The sequence below is a fragment of the Schistocerca americana genome, chromosome 6 (assembly GCF_021461395.2).
Source record: "Schistocerca americana isolate TAMUIC-IGC-003095 chromosome 6, iqSchAmer2.1, whole genome shotgun sequence".
Lineage (NCBI taxonomy): Eukaryota > Metazoa > Arthropoda > Insecta > Orthoptera > Acrididae > Schistocerca > Schistocerca americana.
Window position 1 is genome coordinate 429,608,818 of NC_060124.1, and position 15,880 is coordinate 429,624,697.

At 38.1% G+C, this 15,880-nt stretch overlaps 1 protein-coding gene across 3 annotated transcripts in view; it reads right to left on the reverse strand.

The window, feature by feature from the left end:
* Window positions 1–15,880, reverse strand: part of LOC124619745 (ankyrin repeat and IBR domain-containing protein 1-like) — a 527,110-nt gene that overhangs the window by 97,179 nt on the left and 414,051 nt on the right. For all 3 annotated transcript variants that reach the window (XM_047146322.1, XM_047146321.1, XM_047146323.1), the window contains one exon: window positions 258–522. In XM_047146322.1, coding sequence (XP_047002278.1) covers window positions 258–522 — 265 coding nt within the window. The remainder of the gene's footprint in view (window positions 1–257; window positions 523–15,880) is intronic.

Below are 15,880 nucleotides of genomic sequence, written 5' to 3' on the forward strand. Positions count from 1 at the left end.
ACCTGCAACCCCTATTCCAATAACTACCAGTCCCCAAAGAACACATATCGTGCAACTTGCACTAAGTGGTGTGAGTTGATGCATAAAGTGTGCATAAAGTTTGAAGAAGGGCACTCTGAGAACAGGTGAAGGTAATTATTCTGAAAAGGAGAAGTTTGCATTACCTTCTCTAAACTTTCAAAATTACTCAGATAATAATAGCTACAAACTGAATGGAGCTTGAACTGATTTGGTAAGGAAACAGGACTGCAGTATACCTGATCTTGATGGCTCTCCAGTATCAGCTTCTTCACGCTGTCTCTTCTTGAACTCATCTTCAATCATCTGTAACCGTGACATTTCCAGGGCAATGACCAGGTCAACATTGTAATCAGCTGGGCCATTCACCACAGTAGCAGTAGCCAAGTGAGAACAGCGCCAGCTGCAGTATGCATGCAGCTCTCCTGTGCGAGGGTTACGAGCACGAGGATGGGGGCAGCCTATTCGTTCACATTTGCCCAGCAATGTCACTGTTGGAGAATCCTGAAATTTGACAAAGTTCTTAATAAAACATACTGGTTCAGCAACGAATTAGAAAACATAATTACTTCTATCCTTACATGCATCCCCCCCCCCCCACCCTCTCTCTCTCTCTCTCTCTCTCTCTCTCTCTCTCTCTCTCTCTCACACACACACACACACACACACACACACACACACAACACATATAGATATATATACGCACACCAAGAAGTTCTTTGCCTGCGATAGAGATACTTGACTTTTGGTCAAATACTATGATTTTTGGAAAGTATAACACTTCACATGGAACACTGTGATGTTTCAGAGCCACACACTTAAACACTTGTTTATGGTATTGATAATATTAAATTATAAGCTGCAGAAAGCACTTCATTTTAAGAGGTTTAACCTCAATTAATATACAAGATGTTAGATTCATCATTAAAGGATTACTTCTTTATGTTTATGAGTGCTTAGAGCAATAAAAAATCTTTCAGACCATTGAGCTGTGGCACGATTCACAATACCATACTCATTGGTCATTGACTTAAAGATATGTAAACTTGGTGGCATTACAACAATTCCAATAAGTTGTGTTCACCACTTTATACACAAAGTTTTGTGTGTGATCGCTTTCTCCTCAAAGAGTACCGCATCAATTAATCATTAACGAAAATGAAATTCAAATGAATTTTGCTAAGACTGTTCTTCTCTATTTAACACAATTCCAGTGAGGCTTTCCAATGGTTCATGTCAGTATGTGGTATGTGTATTCATCATTGCATGCGGTAATGAAACAGAAATAAACATAGCAAGTGGCAAGTGTGAAAATGTATTAAAGAAATAAAAAATGATTCCGTCTGTAGGAAAAGTAATGGTTAAATGACAATATTAAGAAAAGGATAGATTGCTACTCACCATATAGAGGAGACATGAGCTGTAGACAGGCTCAACAAAAAGACTGCTAAACATGTGAGCTTATGGTGGAAAGGTTTTCTTTTTAAGTAGACATCACACACACTCATTCACACAAGCACAACTTACACACAGGTGACACTGCTTTGGCTACTGAGTCTCAGTGGTCTGAGACAGTTGTCATTTGTGTGTGAGTTGTGCTTGTGTGAATGTGTGTTGTATACTTTAGAAGAAGGCCTTTTAGCCAAAAGCTGACATGTTTGGCAGTCTTTTTGTTGTGCCTGTCTGTGAGTCAACATCTGCTCTATATGGTAAGTAGCAATCTATCCTTTCCATAATATTATCATTATTCCTGCCTGGATTTTCCATTGATTAAAAGTAATAGTACTATTTCCTAAGATTCAATAGAATTGTGCCTATAGGGTACGTCCACAACTGCAGAATCATCACTGATGAGTATTCTGTTTCACTATTGGACAAACTGAAAGATATCATTCAGGCTTAAACTCAGCATCTTACAGTGGAGTCTTTTGTATGTAATGCTTGCCTTGAAACCTGAAACCTTCCAGTTTCTCATTCCATTTTGATTAGTCCATAGTTTGGGCACTACATCTTTTGTATTATTGCGATTCCTTTAGTTCCACTATTCATTATATTCTGATTAGCTTATTAGCAGATTTGGCTATTTTGTATTGATGGATTTTGAGCCCATGTGCCTGGATATAACAATGCTTGTATAAGCATTGCCCATGGGGAAGTCTATAGATGCAGAAACTCTAGAATACCAAGTAATAATTATTTTCTTGGAAAATTTGGTATGGAATATAACAACATAAAAAAGGATAGTTGCTACTAACCACATAGTGAAGATGCTGGGTCACAGAAAGTCACAACAAAGACTGTCAAAAAGTTAGCCAACAAGGCCTTTGTCAAAATAGACAGCAAACACACACACACACACACACACTCACACACGCAATGCAACTCACACACACGTCTGTGATAATGTGTGTGAGTTGCATTTGTGTGTGTGTGTGTGTGTGTGTGTGTGTGTGTGTGTGTGTGTGTTTATGCTAAGCCTTGCTGACCAAAAGCTAACTTTCGGACAGTCGCTTTGTTGTGACTTTCAGCAGCTCAGCGTCTCTGCTGTATGGTGAGTAGCAGCTATCCTTTTCATTACATTGTTATTTACTTTATTTATTTTCATGATTACATGAAAATGGTCACATGACAATCATTAAACAGAGAACTGTCAAAAACATTAAAGCAAAGAATAATCACGGAAACACAACTCAGCCAGTTGGTCAAAGAATATCTAAATCTCTTCACTTGTTGGAGCTCGCCACACAGGGATCACTCCCCCCATCACTTTGTCCCACCCCAAACAGTAGAGTATGGCTCCCAGAAAGTGTGGGGATTTGTGTTGTACTCATTGACCTGCCCTTGTATAAGTGATAGGACCCTTGGGTTTCTCTTCTACATCTACATCTACATTGATACTCCGCAAGCCACCCAACGGTGTGTGGCGGAGGGCACTTTACGTGCCACTGTCATTACCTCCCTTTCCTGTTCCAGTCGCGTATGGTTCGCGGGAAGAACAACTGTCTGAAAGCCTCCATGCGCGCTCTAATCTCTCTAATTTTACATTCGTGATCTCCTCGGGAGGTATAAGTAGGGGGAAGCAATATATTTGATACCTCATCCAGAAACACACCCTCTCGAAACCTGGCGAGCAAGCTACACCGCGATGCAGAGCGCCTCTCTTGCAGAGTCTGCCACTTGAGTTTATTAAACATCTCCGTAATGCTATCACGGTTACCAAATAACCCTGTGACGAAATCTTGTGGATTTGTTTGTCATGTTGGAGGCGGTACTGTTGCTGGTTGCATGGTCTCCATGTCTGGTGAGGCAAAGTTGCCAGTGTAGAACTCACATTCTCTCGCTGTTGCATAGGAATGTCTGTGGTGGCACATACGGTGTTTTACCTGCTCCCATGAAACCTGCAGGGACCAGTCTTGTATGCTATTTGGACCGTATGCTCACTGCATTTTAATATTCAGAAAGGTCACAAATATGATGTAAAGGCATGCACGCAGTATCTGTCTGCAATGTCGTATGGGAACAAGTTGCAGTTTCTTTCTGTATGAACCCTTTCCAAACCCCATGATGTTAGGGCTGGGTGCAGCCAGAAATTGAACCAATTCTTGACAAAAAAATCAGCTTCCGTGTTCCCTGCCCCTTTTAATGTGCCTTATATTGGTTATAAATTGTCCAGTAAATTCCAGGTGGTGGAAGTACCAAGGAGGAAAACCTTCTTTCAATTCTTAGGAATCAAACATGATTGGCTTATGACTGGGGTAGATCATACACGGCCAAGTGTCAACATAAGGACAGAAGTGTCATATGGCTTCATGAATGGCCAGTAATTTCCAGTCATGTGCCCTTCACTTAGTCTGTGCTTCTGACAGAGTTCAGGAGAAAAACCCTACAGACTTGCAATCGCCCTCCACATTTTGATGGAGTGCAGTACCAGTAGCCATTTGGCTGGTATCTACAACAGTTGCCAACAACTCATTATGAACTAACTGGGTGAGACAACAATACAGTTCTTTGAAAACTATCTCTTATCTTGTTGAAGGCTTGCCACATGGTGAGTGTTCATGGTAGGCACTGTTTGCCTGTAGTGTTGTTAGCTACTAGTGCATCATAGTGTTATTACCTGCTAATGCATCATAGTGTTGCTACTTGATGATTACAAGGTAGATATAACTTGCTTGCCCCACTATCAAGTGCACCTTGTCAGCGACTGACAGTACAGAACTAAAGTTTTCTATCCCACAAGTGACTACTGCCATTTTCACTAACTTTCATGACAGTGGCAGATGCATAAGCCACAAATGCCAAAGTCTCTCATCTGACATTGCTGCCCCTTCCACAAAATGCAGCAGATGTCCTGTCACCAACAAATTCAAACTGTAGGACCCACTGCATCTGTTGGTCTAAATATATGCCCATGTGATGGACCACCATGTCCCGCGAGTGTCGATATTGATCATGTGTAGAAGGCATCAAAATGATGTCTTGACAAGGCATGAATGAAGGGCTTATTTCAATAGTGGCACAAGTCCACCCCCCTCATTCTGAGACACAGAGTCCCAAAGCCAAAAGAGCGCTGAAAAATCTGCAGTTGAGACACCAGAAATATTCAAGTATATATACTTGAATATCCCGGCATCCCAACTGCAAACCCTTCAGTGCTCCCCCAACTCTAGGGGGTCTCTACTGCTCAAGTGTCCATGCTATTAACTGCCACTACAAACTTTGTATAGTTATTAGTGATGTCATTCTGAGTAAATGCTAACTCTAACATAGCAAAACATAGTTCTGGTTTCTTCCATAGAAAATTTGGCATTTATGTTTTCATCATCAGATTGGCACCCTTGTTAGATTCCACAGTTCCTTTGTCTGCCATATTTACTGCATGTCAATGCAGCTTCCCGTCATTATGTATTGTGTTTTGCCTTTGCATGTCCCTATGCTGTCTCTCTAGCTCTTCTCGCACAAGTGAACATTGTTCTTCCAACCAGTCTTGTTCAGTCTCATAACACAAAATTGCCGTCTCACTCTGTGCCATGCTTGAATTTGATTTTTCCTTTTGTGGTTTCAGTGTCGCCATTTTTCATAGTGTAGTCTACAGATCCAGAAACTAACCAGAATAATGATCAATAACTAATTCTTTTCCTTACAACAAGAAAATTTTCGCTTTACAAAGAAAGCAAGAATAAGTTGGGAAACATAACTCAGCTGGCCAGCCACAGACTAATTAAGTTTCTTGCTGTCTATAGCTGGTGCTTCCCAACCTTTAAAAATGATCATGCATTTCCTGGAAATTCTCCCTGTGAGGGACAACACCTATCACCTCTTTCAGTTGTACTGTGGGAAAGCCCCTTAGTAAGAGGCGTGCAATTCACAATGCACTATTTGGGATAGGCTGTATTAGCTGAAAAGCTGTTTTTTTCTGTTGCAGTACCCCACATTATGGTAGCATAATCCAAGCCTGGTTGGTGAAGCTACTTGCACTTTTATTAAAATTTCTTCTAACACCTGTAGCCACTTAACTTCGATTAATTCAAAACTCTTTTGGTTAACAATTAATAGGAGATATAAGACTTTATTCCCAAGAGTCAGTTCTCTAACTGACTGCTCAATATATACACTGATGTCCTTGCAGAGAAGTAATACCACAGTAACATTTTCTCTTCCTCATCAGCAAGAACTAATGTCCTCCACAGTAGTTAACATGGCTGATCTGTTTTCTCAGATTCACCCTGATCCTACTGATAAGTGTCCTATGTTAAAAAAAAGTAACAAATTTGCATGCCATACATACTCATACATACTCTGCTGCCTGAGTAGCTGTTTCCTTTATACAGTGGTTGCCTGGCCTACTTAAGATGGCCTACAATTCTTCACATAATAGCAGAGACCATGAAGTCCACAGCAGATACATCTGAGCTTCTGGTTCAAGTCTTCCATTCAGCTTCAGACCACAGAACCACTGTTAATTCTGAGTATGATGCTGTAAATCATACTTCACACACACACACACACACACACACACACACACACACACACACACACACACACAGAATAGGCACTGGAGGAGGCTCTTCCACATCAAGGATGAGATTCCAGTGCTTGTCTGGACATGGTAGGAAAATCTTGTACAGGCACAACACTGAGTGAAGTCTCAGCAACATTTGGAAGTGGCCAGTACCCATATTCACCTTCTGTCAAAAGGTAAACTGACCCACCAACATCTATCACTCACTCTCAGGTGGGACAAACAAGCGAGAACATGCACATTGGAATGTGCATCAGGGCTGCTACAGCTTTTGCCACAGGTGCACCAACATCACTGCTGCCTAGGACAGCAGCTTCAAGTCTGCTTATGGCAGTGAAAGTAGCTAATAGCTGTTTCCACACAACAGCCAGTTACCCTTGCATTCAAGTGCAGCAAATGCAGTTGCTATCCATTTCCTACTAAGTCAAACTACATGATTACTTGAAAGAATGAACTAATCAAAGTAAGTAAAGGCTAACTGAGAAACTAGCAGCAGACTGCAACAGTGAGCGGTCAAAATGCACCACTGTTGCACTCTAAGAGGCTTGAATGTACACTAATAAAATTATGACCTACTCAGAATAAAATGAAGAAAATAAAAACTAGTTCAAGTCTCATTTAGATGGCAGTTAAATTGATATTGCTAAATAATGCTGCTAATCACTTTCACAAAAGTCAGAGTGAAAATTACTGTGAGAGCACCAACTTACAAAACACTACAGCACTGCCTATGGGATTATAACCAAATGTGAGTACTGACTTGCTACTCTACCATGCTCAAAATATGAGACAATTACACTGCAGGTGGCATACATCTACACTACTAAAATTACAACGTACCCACAATAAGAACAAGAGAATAAAAACTGACTTTGTTGTCTTTTATACAGTATTAAAGAGATAGCACTAAATGGATTCATAAAATCGAAAGCAGAATAATTGGCTTTCAACTGATACATGTAGTCATAAAAACTGATAAGTTCACTCATAATGAATGAAATCTACTAAACACAAGAGGTAACTTCTTTCAGTTCTAAATTATTCATTTCTGTCTTGAGAGAGAGGTCAGAGGTGGATCAATAGTCATGCATGTTATTGGGCTATCACTGAGAATTAATCAAATATTGGTGCAATACAGTAGTGCCAATGAATAACAAACACCCAATAAAATACACGAATAAGGAAAAAGACAGCAGTTGATGACATGATAATGGCTGTTATGAAACAGAAATGAAGAAAGGCTGACCATGTAGCAAGACAGATTGCTGGAAGATGAACCAAGGCAATACTGTATTAGAGTCCTTGTTATAAAAGAAGACTTAGAGGATGACAAAGTGAAAGATGGACTGATGACATTAAAAAAAAACAATCAGGGTAAACTTGGATGTGAAAAGTTGTAGATTGTAGTGTATGGTGAAGTCCATAAGATGTCTGTATCCAGCATTGGATGATAAATGACTGATGATGACCAAATTGTTTTTTTCTTACACTACAACAACATGAAAATTATAATGAGAAACTGTAAATAATTCTAAATATGGAAATTCTTTTGACTGTAATAATTTCATGCAGTGTACCAAATATGTAGTATCTCTAGTTCATTAGCTATGTGAGCAAGCTAAAGTATCCTATACACGTGAAGGAGTGTCTACTCTTAATGCCATGTTTTTAGTATTGTAATTTGAAGTGGACGAGCATTCTCTACATTGAGACACTAAACGGTCAGGTGATCATATGAAAACTGAAAGAGAAAGAGCGTAACAGACTGAAAATTTAAGTCATAATTTGCTCATAATAATAATCTGTATATCTACACACAATATGCTATACCACAGTTCACTAAAGTAATTTTAGAAGCACTGGACAAAGGTGAAAATGTAAGTGGTATCTTTTTAGACTTGTCCAAGGCCTTTGATACAGTTGACCACAAAATCTTACTTCATAAATTAGGGCAAATGGGAATAAGAGGTGTGACAAAGAAGTGGTTCAAATCATACTTGGAAAACAGAGTTCAACAAGTTGAGATATCACAAGTTTCAAACAATTCCCTTATAAAACACCTGTCTGACCCAGAAAATGTGAATATAGGCGTCCCACAGGGAAGTGTATTAGGCCCAATATTGTTTCTTATATACATTAACGACTTCCCACAAAGTATCAGACAGGGCGAAAAAATACTTTTTGCTGATGACAGCAACATAGTAATAACAGGTGAAAATCCAACACAACTGTCAGAAAGAGCAAACGAGGCTCTCAATGATGTCCACAACTGGTCATTAAAAAATAAAGTAACCATAAATGTAAAGAAAACTAAGTATATTAACTTCCAATTGAACAAAAAACACAATGCCACTAGAATAAAAGTTAATAATAATGAATTAGAATGTGTAACAAGTACCAAATTCTTAGGGATGAATGTAGACAGCCAACTGAAATGGACAAACCATGTCAACATTTTGGCAAAGAAATTATCCACAGCATGCTATGCTCTTAGAATCCTTGCACCAGTATGCAATAATACCTGTCTTAAAATAACATATTACGGATATCTACACTCAGTCCTCAGCTATGGGATCATGTTTTGGGGAACAAGTGCCAGTAACATACAAACTGTGTTCAAAGTACAAAAAAGAGCCATAAGGATAATAACAAATAGCAACAACAGGGGCCCACTGTCTAGAATTATTTAGAAAGCTAGGAATTCTAACTGTTTCTTGTGAGTATATCTTTCAGAACATAATGTTCATTAAGAAAAATCTCAACATGTACAACACAAACAGCCTAATACATGACCATGAAACAAGAGCTTGTCACCACCTCCATCTAGATAGAAAGAACAAGGCAAAGACGCAAAAAAGTATATTTTACAATGGGATAAAACTGTACAACAAATTACCACAAGAAATTAAAGAAATAAATGAGCCCCTCACTTTCAGACAAAAGCTTAAAACCTTTTTAGTAAGTAAATGTTGTTATACTGTAAAAGAATATTTAACATAGATGTAGATTATTAGCAACATATGACATTATCACCAAAATATTATGTAATTATAAATATGTGTATGACTAGTTATAAAAACTACACAAAATATGAGAAACCTGTTTAATTGTAAATGTAAATGTGTGCTCATGTGTTGTAATCTGACGACATCCATACAATATTTATTGTTCCACGGATGAATAAATAAATAAATAAATAAATAAAATACATTGCCAATCTTCAAGGAACACTAACAAGTCAATACATTTCAGGAATCCCTGAAATATATTGTGGTTTGCATAGAAACACACTGGTGTGCAAAACTTAAGGATGAAATTAAATTTTGCATAATGTGTCACTGTCACAAAGCACAAAACTTGGACCACAGTTACAAAGAATTTCTAAAGTACATTACAGAAGGTAACTGAAAGAACAGAAATGATGCTTTTCATTCAAAGACAATAATTACACTGAATTCACCATGATTTATGATGGTCCTCTCGCTGGTACAAAGGGCAAGACATGTTACTTAAAAGGATATGTGATAAGCAAGGATGGCAGTGCATGCTCTGCAATATGATCTTGTGCTGGCCCTAAGGTTAGAAAGGAGTTCTTGTGGTAGAGTGTTCCATTCCTCCACCAGCATGACTGATAACAGCTGGATGGTTGTTATTGCTGCGGCTGCTGCATGTATATGCGGTGCAAAACATTTCCACCACACATCCCATATGTGCTCTATGAGACTGAACTCGAGGGGGGAGGGGGGGGGGGATAGTGTGGGCAAGCCAGACTCTTCGCCAAATATACTCTCATTCCAAAAGAACCTCTCCACCTCTGTTGTTCAATGTGGCTGTGCATTGTCATCAATAAAAGTGTAGTCAGGGCCGTATGCATCCATGAAAAGACACACATAGGGAAGGAGCACAGCGTCACAGTAACATCAACTGGTGAGTGTCGTGTTCAGATGTCTGTAAGTCAGTATGCCCATGCAACATTATGCATCCCTGCACCACCTGGTCGACCAAACCAATCATGTTTGACAATGTTTAGGGGGCACATCCAGACTGAATCTGCTCTCATTGGTGCCGTCCTTATGCTCTTGATATCATCACAAATAGTGCTACTTACATGTGGCTGTCAACAGAACACAATGTACTAGTCACCAGGCAAGGAGACAGCTGCATGCAGTTGCTGTGCATCTGTGGGTATGCAATTGTGTGCCTTGCTGCCTTGTTAAACATGGTTATTGCACCCCCTGACTGACATGTATCCCTTCTTGCCTGTAGCATAATGTAGCCCTGTGATTTGAAATGCTACCCCTGCAAGTGAAAAAATGCTTTGAGCAATACCAAAATTGTGGGCTGCACTTCTCACACTGGGTCCTCCTTCCCATTTTCCAATGATTCTTCCCCAGGTGCAGTCATCCAAATATTGTCTCCGGGCCATATTGTAATGAAGAACACCATCATAGTGCATTTTAACTGCTTACTGGTTGACACACACTGGCTTTTCCCATTCCTTCAATTGCTTCATGTTGTGAGGACAGCCCCATTTGGAACTATAGTCATGCTAACCTCATATCATGTGACGTCAAGCTTTCTGTGTATGAATGAGAGACCTATGGCAACACGCTCTAACACTTTCATTCATTTTCACCATGTTGTTAATATGTTATTTTACATGATCCATCTTGTCCCTGAGTTCTGAAGAGCAGTGAACATAAATGGTGCAATAACATTGTTATTTGAATAAGTTGTGTTACAACTGTAGACTTCGAATCAGGATACATATTACCCGACTCTGTTTCAAGGAGTTCCTTGCGGAGTGGGGGAGTGGCCATGTACGTAAAAAACAGTATCCCGTTTGAGTCTATAGACATATCACGGCACTGCACTGAACAGCTATTTGAATGTTGTGCAGGGACAGTTGAATTTAATGAGACTAAACCTCTAATTGCTGTTGTTTATAGGTCCCCTAACTCTGACTTCAGAGCCTTTCTGCTCAAGCTAGAGAGGGTTCTTGGTTCACTTTATGCTAAGTAACAAAAATCAGTTAGACATGGTGACTTCAGTATTAATTTTGTATTTGATTGTGCAAGAAAAAGGATGTTGATAGATCTCCTAAACTCATATGATCTAATGCAGACTGTATTTTTTCTAACTAGGGTGCAGGGAAACAGTAGCACAGCCACAGACAATATTTTTATTCATTCTTCATTACTAGATGGCCATTCTGTTGGTAAAAGGGTGAATGGCCTTTCAGACCATGATGCACAAATTTTAACTCTAAAAGGCTTTTGTACTCGAACAAATGTCACATATAATTACAAACTATGTAGGAAAGTTAATCCAATGGAAATGGAGAATTTTTTAAACCTCTTCACGGAACAAGCATGGCAGGATGTCCACAGTGCCAATAACATAGATGACAAATGTAGTGCTTTCCTTAACACATTTCTCATGCTCTTTGAGAGTTGCTTCCCATTAGAACAGGGTACTAGCAGTAAAAGGCAGCCTTGGTGGCTGACTAGTGTAGAATAAAGTGGGAATTATATCAAAATGTTAGAAGTAGTCACAATCAACTTACAGTAGTCCATTACAAACAGTATTTTAAGGTGCTTAAACGTGTTGTTAATAAGGCAAAGAGTATGTGGTATGCAAATAGAATAGCTAATTCACAGGACAAAATTAAAACCAGATGGTCAGTTGTGAAGTAAGTGTCTCATCAGCAGCACAAGGTCAATGGTATAGAGTCAGTTTGTAGTAAAAATATTTCGGTTACCGATAAGTCAGATATATGTACAGTACTTAACAATCATTTTTGAGCATTGTTGGTGAATTAAATAAAAGTTTAGTTTCTGCAGGGAATCATATAACACTCTTGGAAAATGCCTTTCCAAGACTGATGTCTGGAATACTCCTCTGTGATACTGACAAGGGGGAGACTGAGTCAATAATTATTGGATATGATGGAGTGCCTAGCAAAATACTGTGCTGCACACGTTAGCCCTGTGCTTAACCACATTTGTAATTTTTCCTTTAAGAATGGTCAGTTTCCTGAATGATTAAAGTACTCAGTAGTAAAGCCGTTTTATAAAAAGGGATAATGTAGACAATTTAGGCCTATTTCTATGCCATCAGTGTTTGCAAAAGTTATTGAAAATTCTGCGTATGTAAGGACAATTGATCGTTTTACATCACATAATTTGCTATCAAATGTACAGTTCAGCTTTAGAAGTCTCTAACAACTGAAAATGCTATATTATCTTTTCTCTGTGAGGCACCGAATGGATTAAACAAAAGATTTGAATGCTACGCATATTTTTTATTTAATTAAGGCGTTTGATTGTGTTGATCACAAGATACTGCTCCAGAAGATGGCCCATTACAGAATACAGGGAGCAGCTCACAATTGGTTCACCTCTTACTTTAACAACAGACAGCAAAAGGTCATTATTCGCAGTGTTGAGAATGGCTGTTATGTGGGGTACGATCAAATGAAGGGGTGCACCAGGGATCAGTGTTGGGGCCACTCCTGTTCCTTACTTATATAAATGATATGCCCTCTAGTATTACGGGTAATTCTAAAATACTTCTGTTCGCTGGTGACACTAGCTTCGTAGTAAAGGTTGTTGTGTGCAGTGTTCGCTCCATTTCAAACAGTGCAGAGCTCATGGCTTGTAGAAAATAAACTAATGCTAAATCACAGTAAGACTCAATTTTTACAGTTTCTAACACACAATTAAAAAAAAAAAAACATTTTAATTTCGCAGGATGGGCATATGATTAGTGAAACTGAACAGTTCAAATTTCTAGGTGTTCAGTAGATAGTAAACTGTTGTGAAAAGCTCACATTCAGGATCTTGTTCAAAGACTTAATGCTACCATTTTTCCTATTCAAATGGTATCTGAAGCAAGTGATAGTTCGACACAAAAATTAATCCACTTTGCTTATTTTTATTCGCTAATGTCATGTGGTATCGTATTTTGGGGTAACTCTTTCCATTCTAAAAGGATATTTTTGGCTCAGAAACGGACAGTTGTTGATTGCTTTTGTATAAACTTATGGTTTGACTTTTTTTGCTTTCATAAACATTTTATTTTTATCTGTTATTACTTTTATGATGTAATTTCATGTAGTGACATGTTCCGAGGCCTTGAGATTTGCTCCTCAATTTTGTCCTATGGAACTAGAAGTGTAAATAAATAAGTACATAAATAAATAAACCATTTATGGGTGTTAAGGAGAAAATATGTTAAACATAAATGGTCATTTTTAAGTACTCAAATTTTCAAGCAATCTATCTAAGTTTCAGTACATTTTCACAGGTTTCGAACAGCAGAGCATCTGTAGCACTTCCTTGGAATGCCAGATATCACTTCGGTTTTATTTGATAACTCTCCATCAATTACTACCAACTGTGACTTTTCTGACTGGAATTCGTGAATTTAGTTGCACAGCTGACAAGGGTAGGCTACAGCATTTGGATCACAGATTTAATTCAGACTTTGTACAATATCAATAGTCCTTTAGGATAACATAATGTGCACTTAGTAAGGTGTTCTGCTTCGGCTGTTTTGAGAAAATTGCAAGAGAAGTTTTATGTGTCAATAACATATTGGTGCATTGTGACCCTGAGCACAAGCTGGCAGTGCTCATTTGGTTAGCATTCAAGCTCCATAACTGGTGGACTTCTGGAATAAGTCCAGCTCATTCTCCCTTTTTTTCCCCAACACTAGCCATATTATTTGATATATATTTGAAAGGTAATCTAATGAAAATACAAATGTATTTGCATGAAATTTTATTGAATTTCCACAGTTATTTGGCTGTTAACTATTTTTTATTACTACAACAAACATTATGTGATTTTTATTTCTACAGGCAAATTAAAAACTTTAGCAATTGACTTCATATTTGACTGTCAACAACAAGAAATTGCTTCTTGTGAAAATGCTATTAAAATACATTCAGTCATACATAGCCAATTTTTGGTACCTATATTTGTGAAAATGTTGCATATGCATGGTTTGGATCCAAATTGTTGCAAGAAAGAGAAATTTTTTAATATGTCAATGAGCTTTGTTTTTCCTTAGGAACTCTTAGGATTCCATGTGCATGCAGGAAAATTGCATTCATTTGATGAAGTAGATACATTTACCATTTATGTTCTCCATGTCCATGTGAAAAATATCATCCTGAAACTAGTAACGTCGGAAAACATGTCTAACGATTAATCATTCGTACCATCATATTCTGGCATATTGTAACTCATTGTATTATTGAATAAAGTTATTTACATATTTATGCAGCAAAACCTGTTCCTCCTTCGTGAAACCAGTGTCTACAGATCAAAGCTTTCTTGGTACCTTACTTGATTGGAGATACAAGGGATTTCGGAAATTATGACAGGCACGCATTCTCAGGAAAACTTCACGTGTGCGGTCATTTACTTGTTGATAATTATAAAAATTTAATATTTGTTGTGATAATAAAAATTAGCAAACAACCAAATAACATTGGAAATCCAATGAAATTTCATGTAAATGCACGTCTTTTCATTATGTTACCTTTTAAATGTAATGTGTGTGAAATAATGGAGCTTGAACACTAACCATGTGACTACTGCCAACTCATGTTCAGGGTCATAATGCACTGATGCATAAAACTTCACTTGCACTTTTCTTAAAATTGCCAAACCTGTACATCTTACAACTTGCACGTTAAGTTGTCCTAATGGACTTCTCGTGTGAGATGATACTAGAGCTGTTCATGAGGAATGATGTTGTAGGCTCTCTACTGTTCCCAGTCTTTATAAATGATTTAGGAGACAATTTGAGCAGCCTCTTAAATTGTTTGCAGATATCGTTATTGTTTACCAACTAATAAAGTCATCATAAGATCAAAACGAATTGCAAAATAATTTATACGAGATATCTGTTTGTGTGAGGTTATCCACTTGAGTGGTAAAAGAAATCTGTTGAATTTCAGTAAAACGATAAATCACACAAAACTACAAACTGTCAGTTCAGCTAAATACCTATGTATTACAATTATGAACAGCTTAAATTGGAATAATCACCTACAAAATGTTGTTGGGAAGTTGAAAAACAAAAGACTGCATTCGATTGGCAGAATATCTGGAGGATACAACAGATCTACTACAGTGAGTGCCTGCACTACACTTGTCTGTCCTCTTCTGGACAACTGCTGCATGCTATGGGGATTAATGGATGACACTAAAACGTTCAAAGAAAGGCAGCTTGTTTTGTATCATTGCAAAATTGTGGAGAAAGTATCAGGGGTATGATATGTAAGTTGGATGGAAATCATTAAAATAAAGGCTTTTTCATTGTGGTAACATCTTTTCACAAAATTTCAATTACCAACTTTCTCCTCTAAATGCAAAAATATTTCCTATGGTATAATTTATGAAAACACCTGCAGTGTTCTCCAACCAAAATGGATAAAATAATGCAAAATTTTTTCTGTTGATGACCACCTACATAGGGGAAATTATAATTGTAATAAAATGAAAGAAATCAGAGCTCAGATGGAAAGATTTAAACATTCACTTTTCCCATGTGTTGTTTGAGGGAGGAATAGCAGAGAAATTATCTTAAAGTGGTATGATGAACCTCTGCCAGGCACTTAAGTGTGAATTGTAGAGTAGTCATGCTTGTGTAGATGTACATGTAGACATCTGTCAATCATGTTCAAGTGAGCTGTTGAAGGCTGACATAAGTTTCCTTCATATCATTCATGCACCGTATGCATGTCACACATGTGCGAAGATCATACAAACAGGTCTAGCAGCAGCATCCAGTGTAGTGATCCCTGCCATTCATGGAAGCGCGTGT